Source organism: Leucoraja erinacea, chromosome 34 (genome assembly GCF_028641065.1).
Source record: "Leucoraja erinacea ecotype New England chromosome 34, Leri_hhj_1, whole genome shotgun sequence".
NCBI lineage: Eukaryota > Metazoa > Chordata > Chondrichthyes > Rajiformes > Rajidae > Leucoraja > Leucoraja erinaceus.
The window spans coordinates 1,023,008-1,039,157 of NC_073410.1; the positions used below are offsets into that span (position 1 = coordinate 1,023,008).

Here is a 16,150-nt window from a genome sequence, read left to right on the forward strand (position 1 = left end):
GGGCGCTGTAGCGGGAGGTGGGGATGGGTCCTCCAGCCCAGTGGGGGCGCTGTGGGCGCTGGTCCTCCAGCCCAGTGGTGATGGGTCCTCCAGCCCAGTGGGGGCGCTGTAGCGGGAGGTGGGGATGGGTCCTCCAGCCCAGTGGGGGCGCTGTGGGCGCTGGTCCTCCAGCCCAGTGGTGATGGGTCCTCCAGCCCAGTGGGGGCGCTGTAGCGGGAGGTGGGGATGGGTCCTCCAGCCCAGTGGGGGCGCTGTGGGCGAGGTGCCTCCAGCCCAGCGGAGGTGCGGCAGCAGCAGCAGCTGAGCCCGACTGGGCCGAGAGCGGTGAGCGGTGAGCGGGGGCTGGCGGCCGGGGCCGAGGGCTGGGGCCGCTGTGGAGGGAACCGGAGCACCCGGAGAAAGCCCACGCTGTCCCGGGCCGGGTCGGGATGGGTTGGACCCCGGACCCCGGGACTCAGGCAGCAACTCTCTCTCCCTCTCTGTCTCTCTCTGTGCCGCCGGTTGTCAGAGCCGAGCGATCCCCGGGCCTCGGGCTGTAGCACAGAGACGCCGCTCTCCCCCCTCCCTCACCCCGGGCCCCTGCACTGACTGAGCCGCTGATGTTACTCCACCAGTGCCGGCCCGGTGCTGCAGCCGCCGCTCCATCTTCTCCACAACTGCGTACAAACAAAGAACTACAGAGGCTGATTTGTACCAAAGACACAAAATGCCCATCTACCTGAAGGCGGTCCCGACCCACAGATGCTGCCCGACCCCCTCCCTGAGTTACTCCAGCACTCTGTGTCTTTTTGTGTAAACCGGCACCTGCAGCTCCTTGTGTCTACACTTCCACAGCCACATAGAACAGCCACGTGTGTGTGTGTGTGGGTGTGTGTGTGTGTGTGTACCATTAGGTTCCCTTTAAACATAAACCGGTTCAAAGGGTGAAAGTCAGCCACAGGGAACTGAAGATGCTGCAAATCTAGAGCAGGAATCACAGTTCTGCTGAAGATGGACACATGCTGGAGTAACTCAGCGGGTCAGACAGCAATTCAGGAGCAAACTAATTGGTGTCCGCTGAGTTACTCCAGCATTTTGTGTGTCTATACTTTTCTTTGTTGTTTATTATGGGTGTTTACAGAACACTCTTATCTCGTCGTGCTGCTGCAAGTAAGAATTTAATTGTTCCATTTTGGGACATATGACAATAAAACACTCTTGAAGTCTGAATTTGAGGAAGGTTCCTGATCTGAAACATCACCTCCCCATGTTCTCCAGAGATGCTGCCTGACCTGCGGAGTTACTCCAGTACTATTTTTTCTCCCATTCTTTTAAATTTTAGGCTGTATGAACCTATCTTATCCACGTACCTGTCCAATGTTTTGAACGTTATGATAATACCTGCCTCAATCGCCTCCTTTGGCAGCTTGTTCCACAAACCTACCGCCATTTGTGTAAAAAACGTTCCCTCAGGCTCCTATTATATCTCCCCCCCCCCCCCCCCCCCCCTCACCCTCACCTTAAACTGGGGTCTCTTCTCGATTCTCCTACTCTGGGCAAAAGACTGTGCATTTACCTGATCTGTTCTCATGATCTTGTACATTTTTGTAATATCACCCCTCATCTCCCATCACTACAGGATCCTCTAATCTTGTTGACAAACTATGTGGGATCTTATTGATGCCTGTATGCAAATCTAAATGCACCACGTCCAGTGTATAAATCCATTCCGAGCCTGCATGCCGTGCTCTTGTAATCAGTCTGTGTAATTGTTCACTCTGCTCCTGTTATAGACCGAAAACCATGCCAACTGAAGGAAGCCAGTCTCCTGGTGGCCAGGGCCCAGATGTGGCATCTGCAGGTGGCCAGCATCCAGATGTGCCACCCGCTCTCCCAGCAGCTGGCCCAGAGTTTTCTCAAGGACAAGGAGCTCCTGCCGATGGCTGGGCTGGCACTGACGTCACTGACAGCAGACCGTCCACCTCGAGGGTCCTCGTTCCCGCTGAGGTGCGGGGCGCTGCAAAGGGGCTGCAGATTGACCGGCAGCAGATCCAGGCGGTGGAGCGGAGTGCCCAGGTGATGGAGCTGCAGAGCCTGGGAGTGGACATCTATGACCAGGAAGTGTTGGAGCAAGGAGTTTTACAACAAGTGGACAAAGCTATCAATGAAGCCAGCCAAGCAGCCAGGAGGGCAGAGGCAGAGAGGGAATACCATTCTGTGCTGGACGACCTGAGGTATGAGGATTTTATAGACTAATAAAATGATTGGATTTATGTTCTTAAGTTCTAAGAATTCATAAGTTCTAAGAGCAGAATTAGATCCTCGAGTCCTGGCAACGTCTTCATAAATCTTCTCTACTTTTTCCAGCTTAACAACATCCTAGATCACTTCACATACTGAAATATAGCATTGATCTCCAAGTGTGACAGACCGGATGGAACTTGTTGTGGTCAGCCAGATCCAAGGCAAACAATGTTGTGTGACACATTTGTGTTTTTCACCTTGTGCTCTAGGTCCACCACAGCGTGTCTGAAGCACACCAACCAGATCATCGAACAGCTGACTCCCTATGCTGCTACAAATAAAGACATCAACAGGAAGCTGGAGTCGGTGAAGAGACAGAGAGAAAACAAGGTACCACCTCATCTCCCTCCCATCACACACTGGATATCACCAACTGCTGGAGGTTGGAAGTGAAGAAGTAGAAACAAGGAACTGCAGATGCTGGTTTAGAAAAAAAGACAAAGTGCTGGAGTAACTTGCGGGTCAGGCAGCATCCCTGGAGAACATGAATAGGTGACGTTTGGGATTGGGACCCTCCTTCAGACTGATTGTAGGGGAGGGGAGAGAAAGAAAGCTGGAAGAGAGGAGGAGCAGGGAAAAACGTGACAGGTGAACACCAGCGGGGGTGGGGGGGGGGGGGGGGGGCGTTGATAGGCAGATGGTTGGACAAAGGCCAGAGATGAAACAAAGGTGTGAGATGAAGGGATTGAAGAATTGAGCGTTGTGCAGCCAGAGGAAGGAGTGAACCAGTCAAGAATTAAATACATTTGTTAAAAAAGGTCGATGTGGTAACTAATGGAAAGTTAATATGTACATACAATATTGTATGGTCTAGGCAGAGTGGAATTGGCTGGCTATTCTCTTTGATGGAAAGATCAAACACTACAAATCTCGAAGACAAAATAAAGGGAATGAGAAATAAGAATGACAAACTTTACACAGTATGTGGTTGCAATCTGAAACTTGCACCTACGGATGTGATGGTTCCATTGTGGGCCTTTGAGAGGGGTTGGGTAAATATATGGTGAGGCAAAATGAGCCGTGTGGAGGGTGGAATTGGAGAGTTGCTACAGTGGGGAGCCTGTGTGGATGCGATGGGCTAAATGGCCTCTTGTGCTACAACTACTGAATTAAATGTTTACATTGTCCTAACAAAGAATGGAAGACAGTTGCAGAACATGGCTAGTTTAACGTTTGCTCTGCATTCCGAAGGAGAAACAACTGAAGAAGATCACGGCGAAACAGAAGCGGCTGCAGGCTGTGCTGACTGGTGCTGATGTTCAGAAACTCGAAGCTGAGTTTGAACCTTGTGAAGAAGGTAAAGCCTCAGTCTGCACAGTCATTATGAATGAATAAGTTCATTGGCCAAGCATTCACATACAAGAAATTTGCCTTGGTGCTCCACCCACAAGTGAGAACATGACATACAGTGACAGTTAAGATTGATACATTAAACATTATTTCCCTGTCATTTGGATTTCCATTTCCAATATTCATTGAGCCCACTAGATTTTTTGCTGTTGAAACATTCAATGAGCTATGTGGCTTTTATCTAAAGCTTCAAACAAAACAGAAATGCTGGAAGAACAGCATTGATCAAATCAGATCAGCCATAATCTTATGAAAAGGTGCGCCGAGCTTGAGGGGCTGGGGTCCTGGTTTGTACTTTCCATCTGCATGGTCATTGAATCTGTGTAGGGTTTCTCCAGTGTAGGAGACCATGTCAGGAGCACTCTGTGCAATATGTTAAATTGAAAGAAGTGTAAGTGAATGACTACTTCTGGGAGGACGTGGGTGATGACAAGACATGAAGTTACATCTGCACTTGCATGGGAGCGAGCTATGAGAGGAGTGGTTAGAACTAGAAGAACAAACCAAGCAATTGCAGAGAGAATTGTGTTGGAATCACATTGAGGATGGGGAACCTGACAGATGAGCTATCCTCCAACAGGCTAGGATTTTATTTCTTGAAGCGCAGGAAGATGAGGGATGATATTGTGGAATGCTTTTTAGCCAGACCATGGGAATCAAGAACCAGAGGACATAGGTTCAAGGTGAGAGGGGTAATATTTAAGAGGAACCCAAGGGGCAACCTTTTCCACATGGGTGGGTATATGGAATAAGCTGCATGGATGGGAAAGGTTTCGAGGGCCAAACGTGGGCAGGTGGGAGGGTGAAGGCAAAGGGTCAAATGTTTCGACACAAGCAACTACAGATGCTGGTTTACAAAGTGCTCCAGTAACTTAGCGGGTCAGGCAGCCTCTCTGTGGACAAAATCAACTTATGGAACCATGTAAAAACAACCCTTTCATTGCCCAGGGATGGCCTGTACAATACCACTTGTCCTCTTTCAGAAAGTTATATTGCATGACTTCAGGCTGATTGTCAAAACACTGAAGAGAGGTTATTAACTAGCTCCTAAGGTGTACTAGATAAACAGTCTGAAATGGAAGAATGTACAATAAGGCAAAAATATGGATTTGGAACTACTTATTTGAAATGGCTGTGAAAGAAATGGGGAACCCACTCTAATATTGTGTTTCTTACATTCACATTCTGGGGAGAAATGCCTGTGTGTTGTGTGAATAGTTTCTGCATCTGAAAGCAGGTATTTAGGAGCAGTGCTTTATCTGTGATGGTACGTGTCAGTACAGCATACTGCCACCTCTAGAAAGTTATAACTAGATCGGTGTACAACAGTGAATAGAGTCGTGTGAACTGTTATACACACAATGCAAAACCAAGCACTGGTTTGATAAATATCCAGTTCATCTCAATTAACATTGTCACTAATATTGCTCTTAATGTAAAAATGCAGTTTCTGAATAGACTCTTTCTATCGAAAGTTACTGAATTGCTAGTATATCATACTTGTGTCCTTGACAGAAGCGGGTCCTTCATCTTTAGGAAGCATGTTGATGCCTGTACAAGAAACGGAATGGGAACATTTGATCCGTACGGGACAGATGACACCTTTCGGCACTAAAATATCTCAGAAAGAAACAAAAAAGGAACCTCGAAGGGTTATGCTCAACGATGCTTCGGATTTTGAGAAGTACCTTGTGGACCAGGCAAAGATGGCAGCGACACGCAGGAAACCTTTCATTAAAAGAAACAAGACAAAGGCACTGACTGTTACTAATCAAGTTGAAGCTAAGACTTCAAACAGCAGTACTTCCATTCCAAAACATAGCCATAAAAGAAATGGCACCACGTCTAGAATAGACCAAAAGCTGAAGAAGCATTTGCAGAGGTTGCAGAGTAAAGCTGTGAAGACTAAATTTAAGGCGGGGGTTCCAGTGAAGAGGAGCTTGTGTCAGGAGCCCAGGATGGAGCAAGAGGACAAAGACACAGACAGCGATACATCTCTCTATGTGCCTGATGAGGAGCTCCTCGACCCAGATCAGGTCGATCTCGACAGCGATGAGCTGTCGGGCTCCGAGAAGCTGAAGAAAGTAAAGAAGAAGAGGCAAAAAGCTCGGCGCACGGACGAAGATTTCACTGCAAGCTCAGGAGAAGATGAAACGAAACACAGACTGAAAAAACACAAGGATGATGGCAATGTGGAGCTGTACCGGAAAAGATTACGGTTAGTACATTTCAGTTTTACGTACAAACTTGGTAAAAAAAGAAACCATAGACCGGATCGAACCCAAGTCTCGGATACTCTAAGGCAGCAACTCTACCGCTGCACCATCAGTGTCCTATTTATTCAATATGACGATGATGATATCAATGAAGCAACTTTTCATTTCGTATTGCATTCCCCCCCCACCCCTCCTAGCTTTCTCCCCTCCTCTACTATCAGACTGAAGAAAGGTCTCAACTGGAAACGTCATCTATCCATGTTCCCCTGAGTTGACGCCACACCCGCGGAGTTACTCCAGCACTTTTGTGTCTTTTTTTCTAAACCAGCACCTGCAGTATCTTGTGTCTACTGCTTTACTGATACTGGTGGGCTGTCTGTTTGCTAATAATCAAACATAAATCAAGTTCTCTGCAGACTTTGGGGTAGTAATCTGCACACCAGGATACCCTCCCTCCCCAATTTGTGGTCCATTGCCATCAAACTCTGTTGGATATTTTAATGTTACTGTTAATTGTTTGAATTAACTATATTTAAAGGCTAAAGTGTATTAGTTACATAATGGCAGTGCTTATGCAACATTATGTGTCAGAGTAGTTGTTATGGCATTGGGAAAGTTGCCCAGTTCAGTTGCCTTCCTGGATTATAACTAGTTTGACAGCAATGAAAACTGCCTTTTTATCAGCAAAATGAAATTGGGATGATAATATCTATGCAGACAACATTGTAAAACTATTGTGATATTTCTAGTGGTAGACAACATTCACAGTTTGGTCCCAGCAGTCCTTCAAGTCTGCCACAAACATAGAGTCATAGAGTGATACTGTATGGACCTATTGTGTGTAGTGTGTTTCTTTAGTCATGGATAACTTTGAACTCAAGGGAGACCGGATGCTGTTTATAGCTACAGAAGACTGTCATTTGTGATTCCAACCAATATTACTTTTTTGCCAAGGATAGACACAAAGTACTGGAGTAACTCAGTTGGTCAGGCAATGCGGAGAAGTGTGGAACTGGTAAAACGACTAGGGTGGAAGAAGGAGGCAAGGAGGGAGGAGGATGGGATGGGACTCTGAGATGAAGTTGCTTAAAATTAGAGAATTCAATGTTCATACCGCTGGGTTGTAAGCTACCCACGCCAAATATGAGGAGCAAAATATTACTTCTTTATATTAGTTATAGTGTGATACAGTGTGGAAACAGGCCCTTCGACCCAACTTGCCCACACCAGCCAACAATGTCCCAGCTGCACTAGTCCCACCTGCCTGCGCATGGTCCATATCCCTCCAAACCTGTCCTATCCATGTACCTGTATCACTGTTTCTTAAACAATGGGATAGTCCCAGCCTCAACTACCTCCTCTGGCAGCTTATTCCATACACCCACACTCCTGTGTGAAAAAGTTACCCCTCGGATTCCTATTAAATCTTTTCCCCTTCACCTTAAACCTATGTCCTCTGGTCCTCGATTCCCCTACTCTGGGTACAATACTCTGTGCATCTACCTGATCTATTCCTCTCATGATTTTGTACACCTCTATAAGATCTCTCCTTATTCTCCTGCTCTCCATGGAATAGAGATCCAGCCTGCTCAACCTCTCCCTATAGCTCACACCCTCTAGTCCTGGCAATATCCTGGTCAATCTTTGCTGAACCTTTCCAGCTTGACATTGTTGCTCGAGATCATTGGTGGATCCAATAAGAGGGGGTTGATTGTTAGATCAGCCGATGGTGGAGAGATAGTAACAAAGGATGGAGGTGATACATGGAGAGGATAAAAGGATGCAAGTGAGAGAATCTTAAAAGGGTGGGGATCTGGAGAGAGCAGGGAGAGATCATGAACAGGAGGAGAAGGGTAAAGGATCTGGGTGGGAGGGAGTGGGAAGAAAGTTGTACAGGGGAGATGATGGGTAAGTGAGGAGAGGCAGAGAGTGTGAAGCGAGTGGATTTACCACGTACTCCCTGTGGCTGTGTGGGTCTCCTGCAGGTGCTCCGGTTTCCTCCCTCATTCCAAAGCTATGCGGGTGTGTAGGTTAATTAGCCTCTGTAAATTGCCCCTGGTATGTAGTGTGAATGGGTGATGGATGGCCTGTTTCCATGCTCTCTCTAAACTAACAATCTGAGACTGGAGATTTCCAAGTTCATGCTATTGGGTTATAGGATGTCCAGGCGGACTATGAGGTGTTGGTCCTTCACTTTGGGATCATCATGGTCAAATCTGATCAAAGAAAATCAGCATGAAAGACACACCCCGTTTCTCTCTCTGCAGGTTCTGCCCAAGCTGCCGAGTATTCATCATTTTCACTTCTTATTACAGAATCCAGCACAGTTGGACAGGCTGCCAACCATAAACATTTTTTTTTCACTGTATGGATATGGTACTTTGAATTAAAAGCACACCTAAACAGTTGTCAATATTTTCCATTTGGATGAATTATTTATCTCATTTTGATGAATTTGGAAATGTTCCTGACTGCTGAAAGAAGCTGCACAACATTTGTTGCAAAGTCAGGGCCTAACGGCAGGAAACATTAACTTAATGTTTGTGGCTTTGTTAAACCAATTGAGTTCCCAAATCTCCTTTGTTTTTATTACCTAATTAATGATTAGTTGACTACAAAGTGCTTTTTCCATATACTTACAGCAAAACAGGAATACTGTTAACATACTTATATTATGTGAAACAACATATTTTGCTATGGTACATATATTAACGTGCATAATATTCAGCTTTTGCTACTCACAAGACACAAAGCATTAGTACATCAGAGCAGATAAGTCCCAAGTCTTTCACTCATATTTTCTGAGCAACTATTTCATTCTTCTAATTCAGCCTGCTTTTTTTTAATATGTGCGTTACGTAAAGACTATTTTTAATCTCACAAAAGCAATTCTGCGGTAAGTTTTTACCAAGGCAGAAAATAGTGATGGGGCATGTGTTTTAAAATGGTCATGCGGGGACTTGAAGAATGGTAGTTATCTTAACCTCGTTATGTGAACCTTTAATATCTTGCTCAAGTGTATAATTCCTTTTATTAATCTTAATTTGCTGGATGATTCCAGAGCCAATAAATGCGTGCATTATAGCAGTTACGACACATCAATGAAATGCACTCAGATATGACATGTAACTGTATCTCCATCTTGGTTTTATTGAATCGTCCAAATACTGAATTAGAGAAGTCAGTTGAGGATGCTGTGTTGTTTAAATGGATGAGATATTACCTTAACATGCTAACAATATTAAAAACACAGTATGGAGCCAAGAAATGAAATACTTAAGAAATCAAATTTCAATTCTTATTATCCATTCATAGTGCAATAATTCCTGTTTACGATCACTTGATTATTTTATTCAGAGTCAAATGAAACAGTGTTGGTTTTCCATGACTACAGAAGTCATAATATTTGTAAAGCAAATTGCAAGTTTTGCTTGCTGCTTCTTTACAATCGCTAATAAATTTTTGTGCTGCACCCTTTTGTTAAAGTGTCAAATTTATTTCCCTGCCCGTCTGGAACATAGAACTGTACAACACATGAACAGGCCCTTTGGCCCACAATGTAAGTTCCCAACACAATGCCAAGGTAAACTAATCTCATCTGCCTGCATATGATCCATATCCTTCAATTCTCTGCGCATCTATGTGCCTAAATAAACGCTATCATGTCTACCTCTGCTGCCACCCCAGCAGCTCGTTCCACGCACCCACCACCTTTGTGTAAATAAAAGAATAAACAGTACTATGATCATCAATCTATCAATCCCACTTTTAATAGATCGGCCCAGCATTTGGCCTTCTCTTCATACTCTTGCCTTTTATTGGCAAGTAATCAAGAGTTTAACATTCTTAATTAAAAGAGACACGAAGGTCACTCCATGAAATAATTATGGAACATATTGCAAAGTCGTATTCTAATCAATAAAGCCAACTAGTTGATAACTATTTTGAAGATGACAGGCTTTGTGGTGCATTTTATGTCCAGAGGAATGATTTCAGACTTGATATTTTCCCATTATTTATTTATAGCAGATTCAGGTCACTTGTTGACCTGCTGCTTTCCCCCACTCACAGTTTAGAACAGTGGTATTGGGTAGCCATGAAGTAGAGTGAACATAGTCCTAGATGATGTTGGCTACGTTCCTCAGCAATGAGGAACGTACAGGTGGAGTCGAAGGGAGGGAGGCTGTTCTCCCTTCCCCCAGTAATCTGAAATGTTGAAATAATGTCTCAATCCTGCTGATTTGTTTTGCATTTTATTTTGGGATTTCTCTTCAGATTCCCGCTCTTGTTGTAAGTCTGCATAGGAGTGATTACACGAGTAAGATGGGTTATGACTGCCTTTCACACGGTACCCACATAACCCAGACTGCTGCATTCCACCCATCTGAATGCAGATGCTTAAGTGCTCTCTATGCTGTTTATAATGAATGGCTTTTGGGAAAAGAAATCAATCTACATAAGTTACTACAGCACCTGATTGATTTTTTTGCACTACTGATGAAAACCTGGCAGTGATTTTTATTAGCATTGCCCCAGCACATTTCAAGGTTTCATGAACTGTATGATTCTCTGTTGTATCTTAGTTTCTTTTGGAATTTAGGACAGATTGGCTAATCAGGGGACCAAGGGGATCAGGGGGACCAAGTATAATATATCCAAGCATGGCATTGATACGAAGTTGTGCTTGGTGCAGAGAACCTTGACGTTATTGAAAGATAGACGCAAAATGCTGGAGTAACTCAGCGGGACAGGCAGCAACTCTGGAGAGAAGGAACGGGGGAAACGTCACCCATTCCTTCTCTCCAGATATGTTGCCTGTCCCGCTGAGTTACTCCAGCATTTTGTGTCTATCTTTGATTTAAACCAAGGCAAGGCAAATTCCTTGTATGTATACATACTTGGCTAATAAAATGTATTCAATTCAATTCAATTCAAACAGTATAGGAAGGAACTGCAGTTGCTGGTTTACACCGAAGATAATCCAGAGATGCTGCCTGCCCCGCTGAGTTACTCCAGCATGTAGAGTGTGTGTCTATCTTAAGTTTTAACTGTCTACTGTATGAATGCCTCTCCTAACGAAGCATACTTCCATCAGGTCTCCCCTCAACCTCTGGCGTTCCAGAGGAAACAACCCAAACTTTGCTACTTTGTCAGGCTCTAAGCTTTTTCGGTATTAATGTAACCCATTGTGTCTGCACGCAGGAAATGGAATAGGAAACGGCTGTTAGAGAAGGAGCAGCGACGAGCAAGTGGAGAGGGTGCTGCATCTGATGAGAGTGATGCAGAGTTTGATGAGGGCTTCAAGGTGCCAGGCTTCCTTTGGAAAAAGCTTTACAAGTATGTAAAACCGTGAAGAATAGAAACAATTTGTAAGTTTCTGTAAGACTGAATGTGAGGAGATTGGTGGTGGTGAGAGGTGAGGCACCATGGCTGGGAATGGAAAGGCATATCACTAGATAGCTGCCTGTCCATGGGTGGGGAATATAAGCAGCTGTAAAAGAAATTAACTTGGATGGTCTCGAGTTTTCAGTAAATGTGGGAAAGCAAAACAAATTAATTGTTAAAACTGGCAGACAACGTTTACTTTATTAGAGTTATAAAGTCTTTGCCATTGGATTACATTTTAGTTAATTGGTTTGTACATGTGTTTATTTCCTATTGGCTTTGGCCAAGCAGTAAGACTAAATAATGCAGATATTTCCATCTTGGTGGAAGCAGCTTTCAATGATGCTGTAGGAAAGAGCAGTGGAGACTCAATCATTTTATTGACCGCTCGTGCAATTAATAACGGTTTTTGAGTGAATCAAAAATGGATCATTCTGCATTTAGCAAATTACCAGTAAAATTCAATGCTTACTTAAAATCCACTAATGTATAGTTTGCAAAATATACTGTTACAACATTTATTGTTTACTTTAAAATATTGGCAAAATCACAATAGTCACAACACGGGCAATTCAGCCTTTCGAGGCAGTGCTAGATATGTTAGACTAGAGCAATCTGGTTACTGCCTCTCACTTGCTTCTCCTAAATCTTTCCCTTCAGATCATTTTCCTGCTCCCTTTCAAACGTCTATTCTTGAATTGGCTTCCATTACTACCCTGGCAGTAAAAACCAGATCCCAATCATTTACCTGCCAAATTTTTGTTTAGTGTCCCTTTATATTCTTTTTCAATCATTTTTATTCAGTTTATCTAGTGCTTGACCATATGCCTGTGGCAACAGCTTCTCTCTATCTATTCTATCTATGTTCTTCATGATTCTAATTACTGCTATCAGATCTCCGCACAACATTGTCCTTCCAAAGAGGACAAACCCAGCTTCTTCAGTCTATCCTCATTACTTGGGACTGTTCTACAAATCATTTTGGTAAAACGCTTCTGTTCCCCTTGCAAACCTTCCGATCTTCCCTGATGTGTGATGTTTTGAGAGTTTGATCATGACTTCCTTGTTCTTGCGCTCAGTATCTTTGTTTAAAATACCCTGTGCCTTTTTAACAATTTTTCCAACCTATCCCACCACGTTCAATGATCTGTGCATATACACCCATCATCTGGTTTTCGTACTCCCTTTTCGAATTATACCTCTGAATTACATCACTGCTTCCCACACTTCCTATCACTCTTCACATTTCTGTGTATAAAATGTACTCTGTGCTTGCCTGATTCTGCCTTTATCATCTTTTTATTATGTATGCAACCTCTGTGACATCTGCAGATTTGGGAATGGTGCACTGTGTACAAGTCAACGTTATTAATATATGGTATCCCTAGGGAAATACTCTGCACAATTTCCTTGTCCAACAAACAATATTTGACGATTACTCCCTGTTTCTGATTACATAGTCACTTTTCCTTCTATGCTTCTGCTGACCCTATAACTGAATGAAAGAATTATCTGTAAAACATTTAGTGAAAATTATTAGGCTTTCAAGCAGTATTAACTTAGTTTCACAGCTTCACAATTATATAATGAATTACAAATTGCTAAATTAAGGCACAACTGTAGTTATTATTTCTGGTTTTGAATTGATTTGGGTTTAGTAAAGTTTCAATATTGTCACGTGTACTGAGGTACAATGAAAAGCTTTGTTTTGCATGCTATCCTATCAGAGCAGATAATATTAAACATAAACACAATAAAGTCAAACTCAAATACAGTAGATAGAGCAAAGGGAAAATTCGAGATTATTTTGCTGCTAACGACTATTTGTAAATGGTTTTGTACTGCAAAGTGAAATCTCTTTCTGCTGCTTCCAGGTACCAACAGACAGGTGTGAGGTGGCTGTGGGAATTGCACTGTCAGCAAGCAGGGGGGATCCTGGGAGATGAAATGGGACTGGGCAAGACCATTCAGATAATTGCCTTTTTGGCAAGCCTGAGCTACAGCAAGATAAGGACACGCGGCTCAAATTACAGGCAAGTGCTGCCCTGCAGACTGTCAGTCTGTGTAGCTCAATTAATATTTCATCATTTGTATTGCTGTTGTAGGAATGACTCGTGAATTTTTAATGACATTTCAATTACAATATTCCTTTAATTCTTTTAGTAGGACCATCAAAGGGAATTTTTATGAGATGGAGGAGCTGAGGGCAAGGGAAATTAAACATGTAACACATTTAATGAATGGTGAAACATTGAAACTTCATTTTGCAGAAGAGAAACACATGATGCCACCAATCGATGAATGTATACAGTTACCCTTTTCAATAGAGCAGGCTGTTTGCAAACTCACTTGTGCTCAATATCAATATTTTGTGTAAACTGAATTTTAAATCACGTATATAAAAAGTTATCTTACTTTATTAAATCTAGTATTAAAATCTCCTTTGGCAGCATTCCATATCCACAGCTTTTACACTGTAATGAATATCTTTCGATGCTGCCAGTCGATGCTGAAAAGATGCTATTATGCAGATGTACTCGACTGCCCCTGAAGACTTGCACCTCTTTGTTTTTCTCTTGTAAACTGTTGGTTTACATGAGGATGACACTTTGCAGTGTCCTGGACAATGAAGGGGCTTGTCGAACAGCATGTTTTCCCAGAAAGGATCTATTGATACTTTCCGTTTGCTCTAGGTTTCTGTAGCTTTTTTTTTTCATTTTTATTATTGATGTTTGCTGTTGAGTATAACTTCCAGACGACTAGAATATGCCTAATTTAGAAGATTGTTTTGGTATTGATATGCCATGATGTTACATTAGTGAGAGATGCACGTGTTAGCGTTTATGTTTTTTTCCTTTTAAATTGAAGGTACGAAGGTTTGGGGCCTGTAGTTATTGTCTGCCCGGCAACAGTGTTACATCAATGGGTGAAGGAATTCCATACTTGGTGGCCACCATTCAGAGTTGCAGTTCTTCATGAAACAGGCTCTTTTACCAGCAGGAAGGCAAGCATTTCGAAAAGCTGGCGTCAGGGAATAGCCTAACGAAAAGCAAACATTGCGTTGAGATATTCATGAATGTAAAAGAATCTCGAGCCGGTTTGCATGAGGAAATTGTAAGATTAGTACAATATGATTAATATCAATATATTATATTTTCTTTATTTAATAATGTAATAACTTCAAGTTTAGCATTATTCAAACTTAAGTAGGAATAACAGAAGTGAAGAAATTGGATACGCTTTAGAATTTATGGTAGACCTATCCACAAAAGTAAGATCATCTTTTAGGATGTGCCTTTATCTATATTATTACAGCACATACACATTGCAATTCTTTAGGAAATGCTAGATTATGAATTTAATGAACATACTCAATTAAAAATATAAATTTTTGTATTAATGTCAGTATTGGCAGATTCTATGCACAGGAATATGTATATACTGATGTTTGCCACACAGTTCATTGCTTTCCATCTTGCATAACTTTCTGAAGTGTTTGAAGATAAAATAAAATATTCAGTACAACTCCAATGTATATTTTAGGCAGTTTTCGTTCTCACAACTGAAGTGTCATTGTTTTCCTAACAATTTAGAAATCCGGTACTCTCAGTTTAGTTTAGATACAGCATGGAAACAGGCCATTCGGCCCACCGAGTCCATCAATCACCCACTCTCTATAATGTACAGAGGCTAAATACCCACATTTAGTTGGGATGTGGGAGGAAATCGGAACACCCGGAGGAAACTATTACAGACGACCTCTAGTTAAGTTAACTATCAAAGTCTTTAACAGGGCTTTTGAATTCCTAAGGCCCCAATAACTTTGAATACAACAAACGCACATTAATTCACATTGTATTTCACGAATTTAATCTTTTGTTATTCAAGCTCCAGCTAAAGATAATGGAATCTTTGGAATAATTTGGGGTAAAAGTGTTAGTTGGGTGTATTGGAGGTTAACCTGCAGGATTCATGTTCTACTCCCCATAATGACAGTGTTTGAGTTACCAAGTAACATAATCAGCATGGATTGCTACAGGGATTACATTCATGAGAATATTTAACCCTAGAAAGTAATCAGCATCCAAGATTAACTACAAATTCAGTGTATTTTAATATGAGCCAAGAGAAGGTTAAAATGAAAATATCTCCTTGCAGAATCTTATCTCCCAATTTTAGTTCAATAAATTATTATTTGCTTCTTACAAAATTTGTTTGATTTTAGAAGGGAGCTAAGGAACATTAATAATTTGATGCTTCATTTGAATGTAGTCATGAGAATATTGCCACAGACATTCCCACCTACCTACGCATAGATTTTTAAATACTTGATCTGGAAAAATATTCACATTTTCTTTGTTGCAAGAGATAACATGAAAACTTTTAATTTGTTTCTATTTTCAAGTTAATGTCAGCAGTGATTAAATATGGAAACCAGTTATAATTTGTTAGTTATCTGCAGATCAACATCTTTTAATAGCGTAAGTTCAATTGATTAAATCCAAGTTAATTATTAATTGAAAGCATTTCCTTCTGCCAGTGAAATGTTCACAATATTTTGCTGATTTAATATCCTCTTTGTGTATATGGATAAGTTGCAATCATTTGCCAATCTGATTGATTGTAATAACTGGAAATGAGGTAGTGTTCTGTAGATGACATGCTAATCAGAGACTGTTCAGTAACCACTGAAATAAAGTAAAAAGCCTTTTATATTTTCTACGATGATGAGAATACTCAATCTCCAGCTTTAGTGTTCAGCAGTGCAGTAAATGATGCCAAGGATTGTTTTATTTGTTCTGTACATTATTAAGAAGCTGATGAAGACTGGGCTTTTTACTTTGACAGGGAGCATCTTCACTCATGTTGTTTCCCCTGCCTGCCCAAGATCTTGTTTATTTCAATATTTTGCTTGA

General features: G+C 42.0%; 1 protein-coding gene across 2 annotated transcripts in view; it reads left to right on the top strand.

The window, feature by feature from the left end:
- Nucleotides 1-284: 284 nt before the first annotated feature.
- Nucleotides 285-16,150, top strand: part of ercc6 (excision repair cross-complementation group 6) — a 38,378-nt gene continuing 22,512 nt past the window's right edge. The window contains exons 1-8 of one of the 2 annotated variants that reach the window (XM_055661610.1): nucleotides 285-331; nucleotides 1,773-2,213; nucleotides 2,493-2,613; nucleotides 3,475-3,580; nucleotides 5,149-5,851; nucleotides 11,052-11,186; nucleotides 13,109-13,267; nucleotides 14,103-14,238. In XM_055661610.1, coding sequence (XP_055517585.1) covers nucleotides 1,783-2,213; nucleotides 2,493-2,613; nucleotides 3,475-3,580; nucleotides 5,149-5,851; nucleotides 11,052-11,186; nucleotides 13,109-13,267; nucleotides 14,103-14,238 — 1,791 coding nt within the window. In that variant the 5' untranslated portion in view covers nucleotides 285-331; nucleotides 1,773-1,782. The remainder of the gene's footprint in view (nucleotides 332-1,772; nucleotides 2,214-2,492; nucleotides 2,614-3,474; nucleotides 3,581-5,148; nucleotides 5,852-11,051; nucleotides 11,187-13,108; nucleotides 13,268-14,102; nucleotides 14,239-16,150) is intronic. The other variant, XM_055661611.1, reaches the window with a different exon arrangement.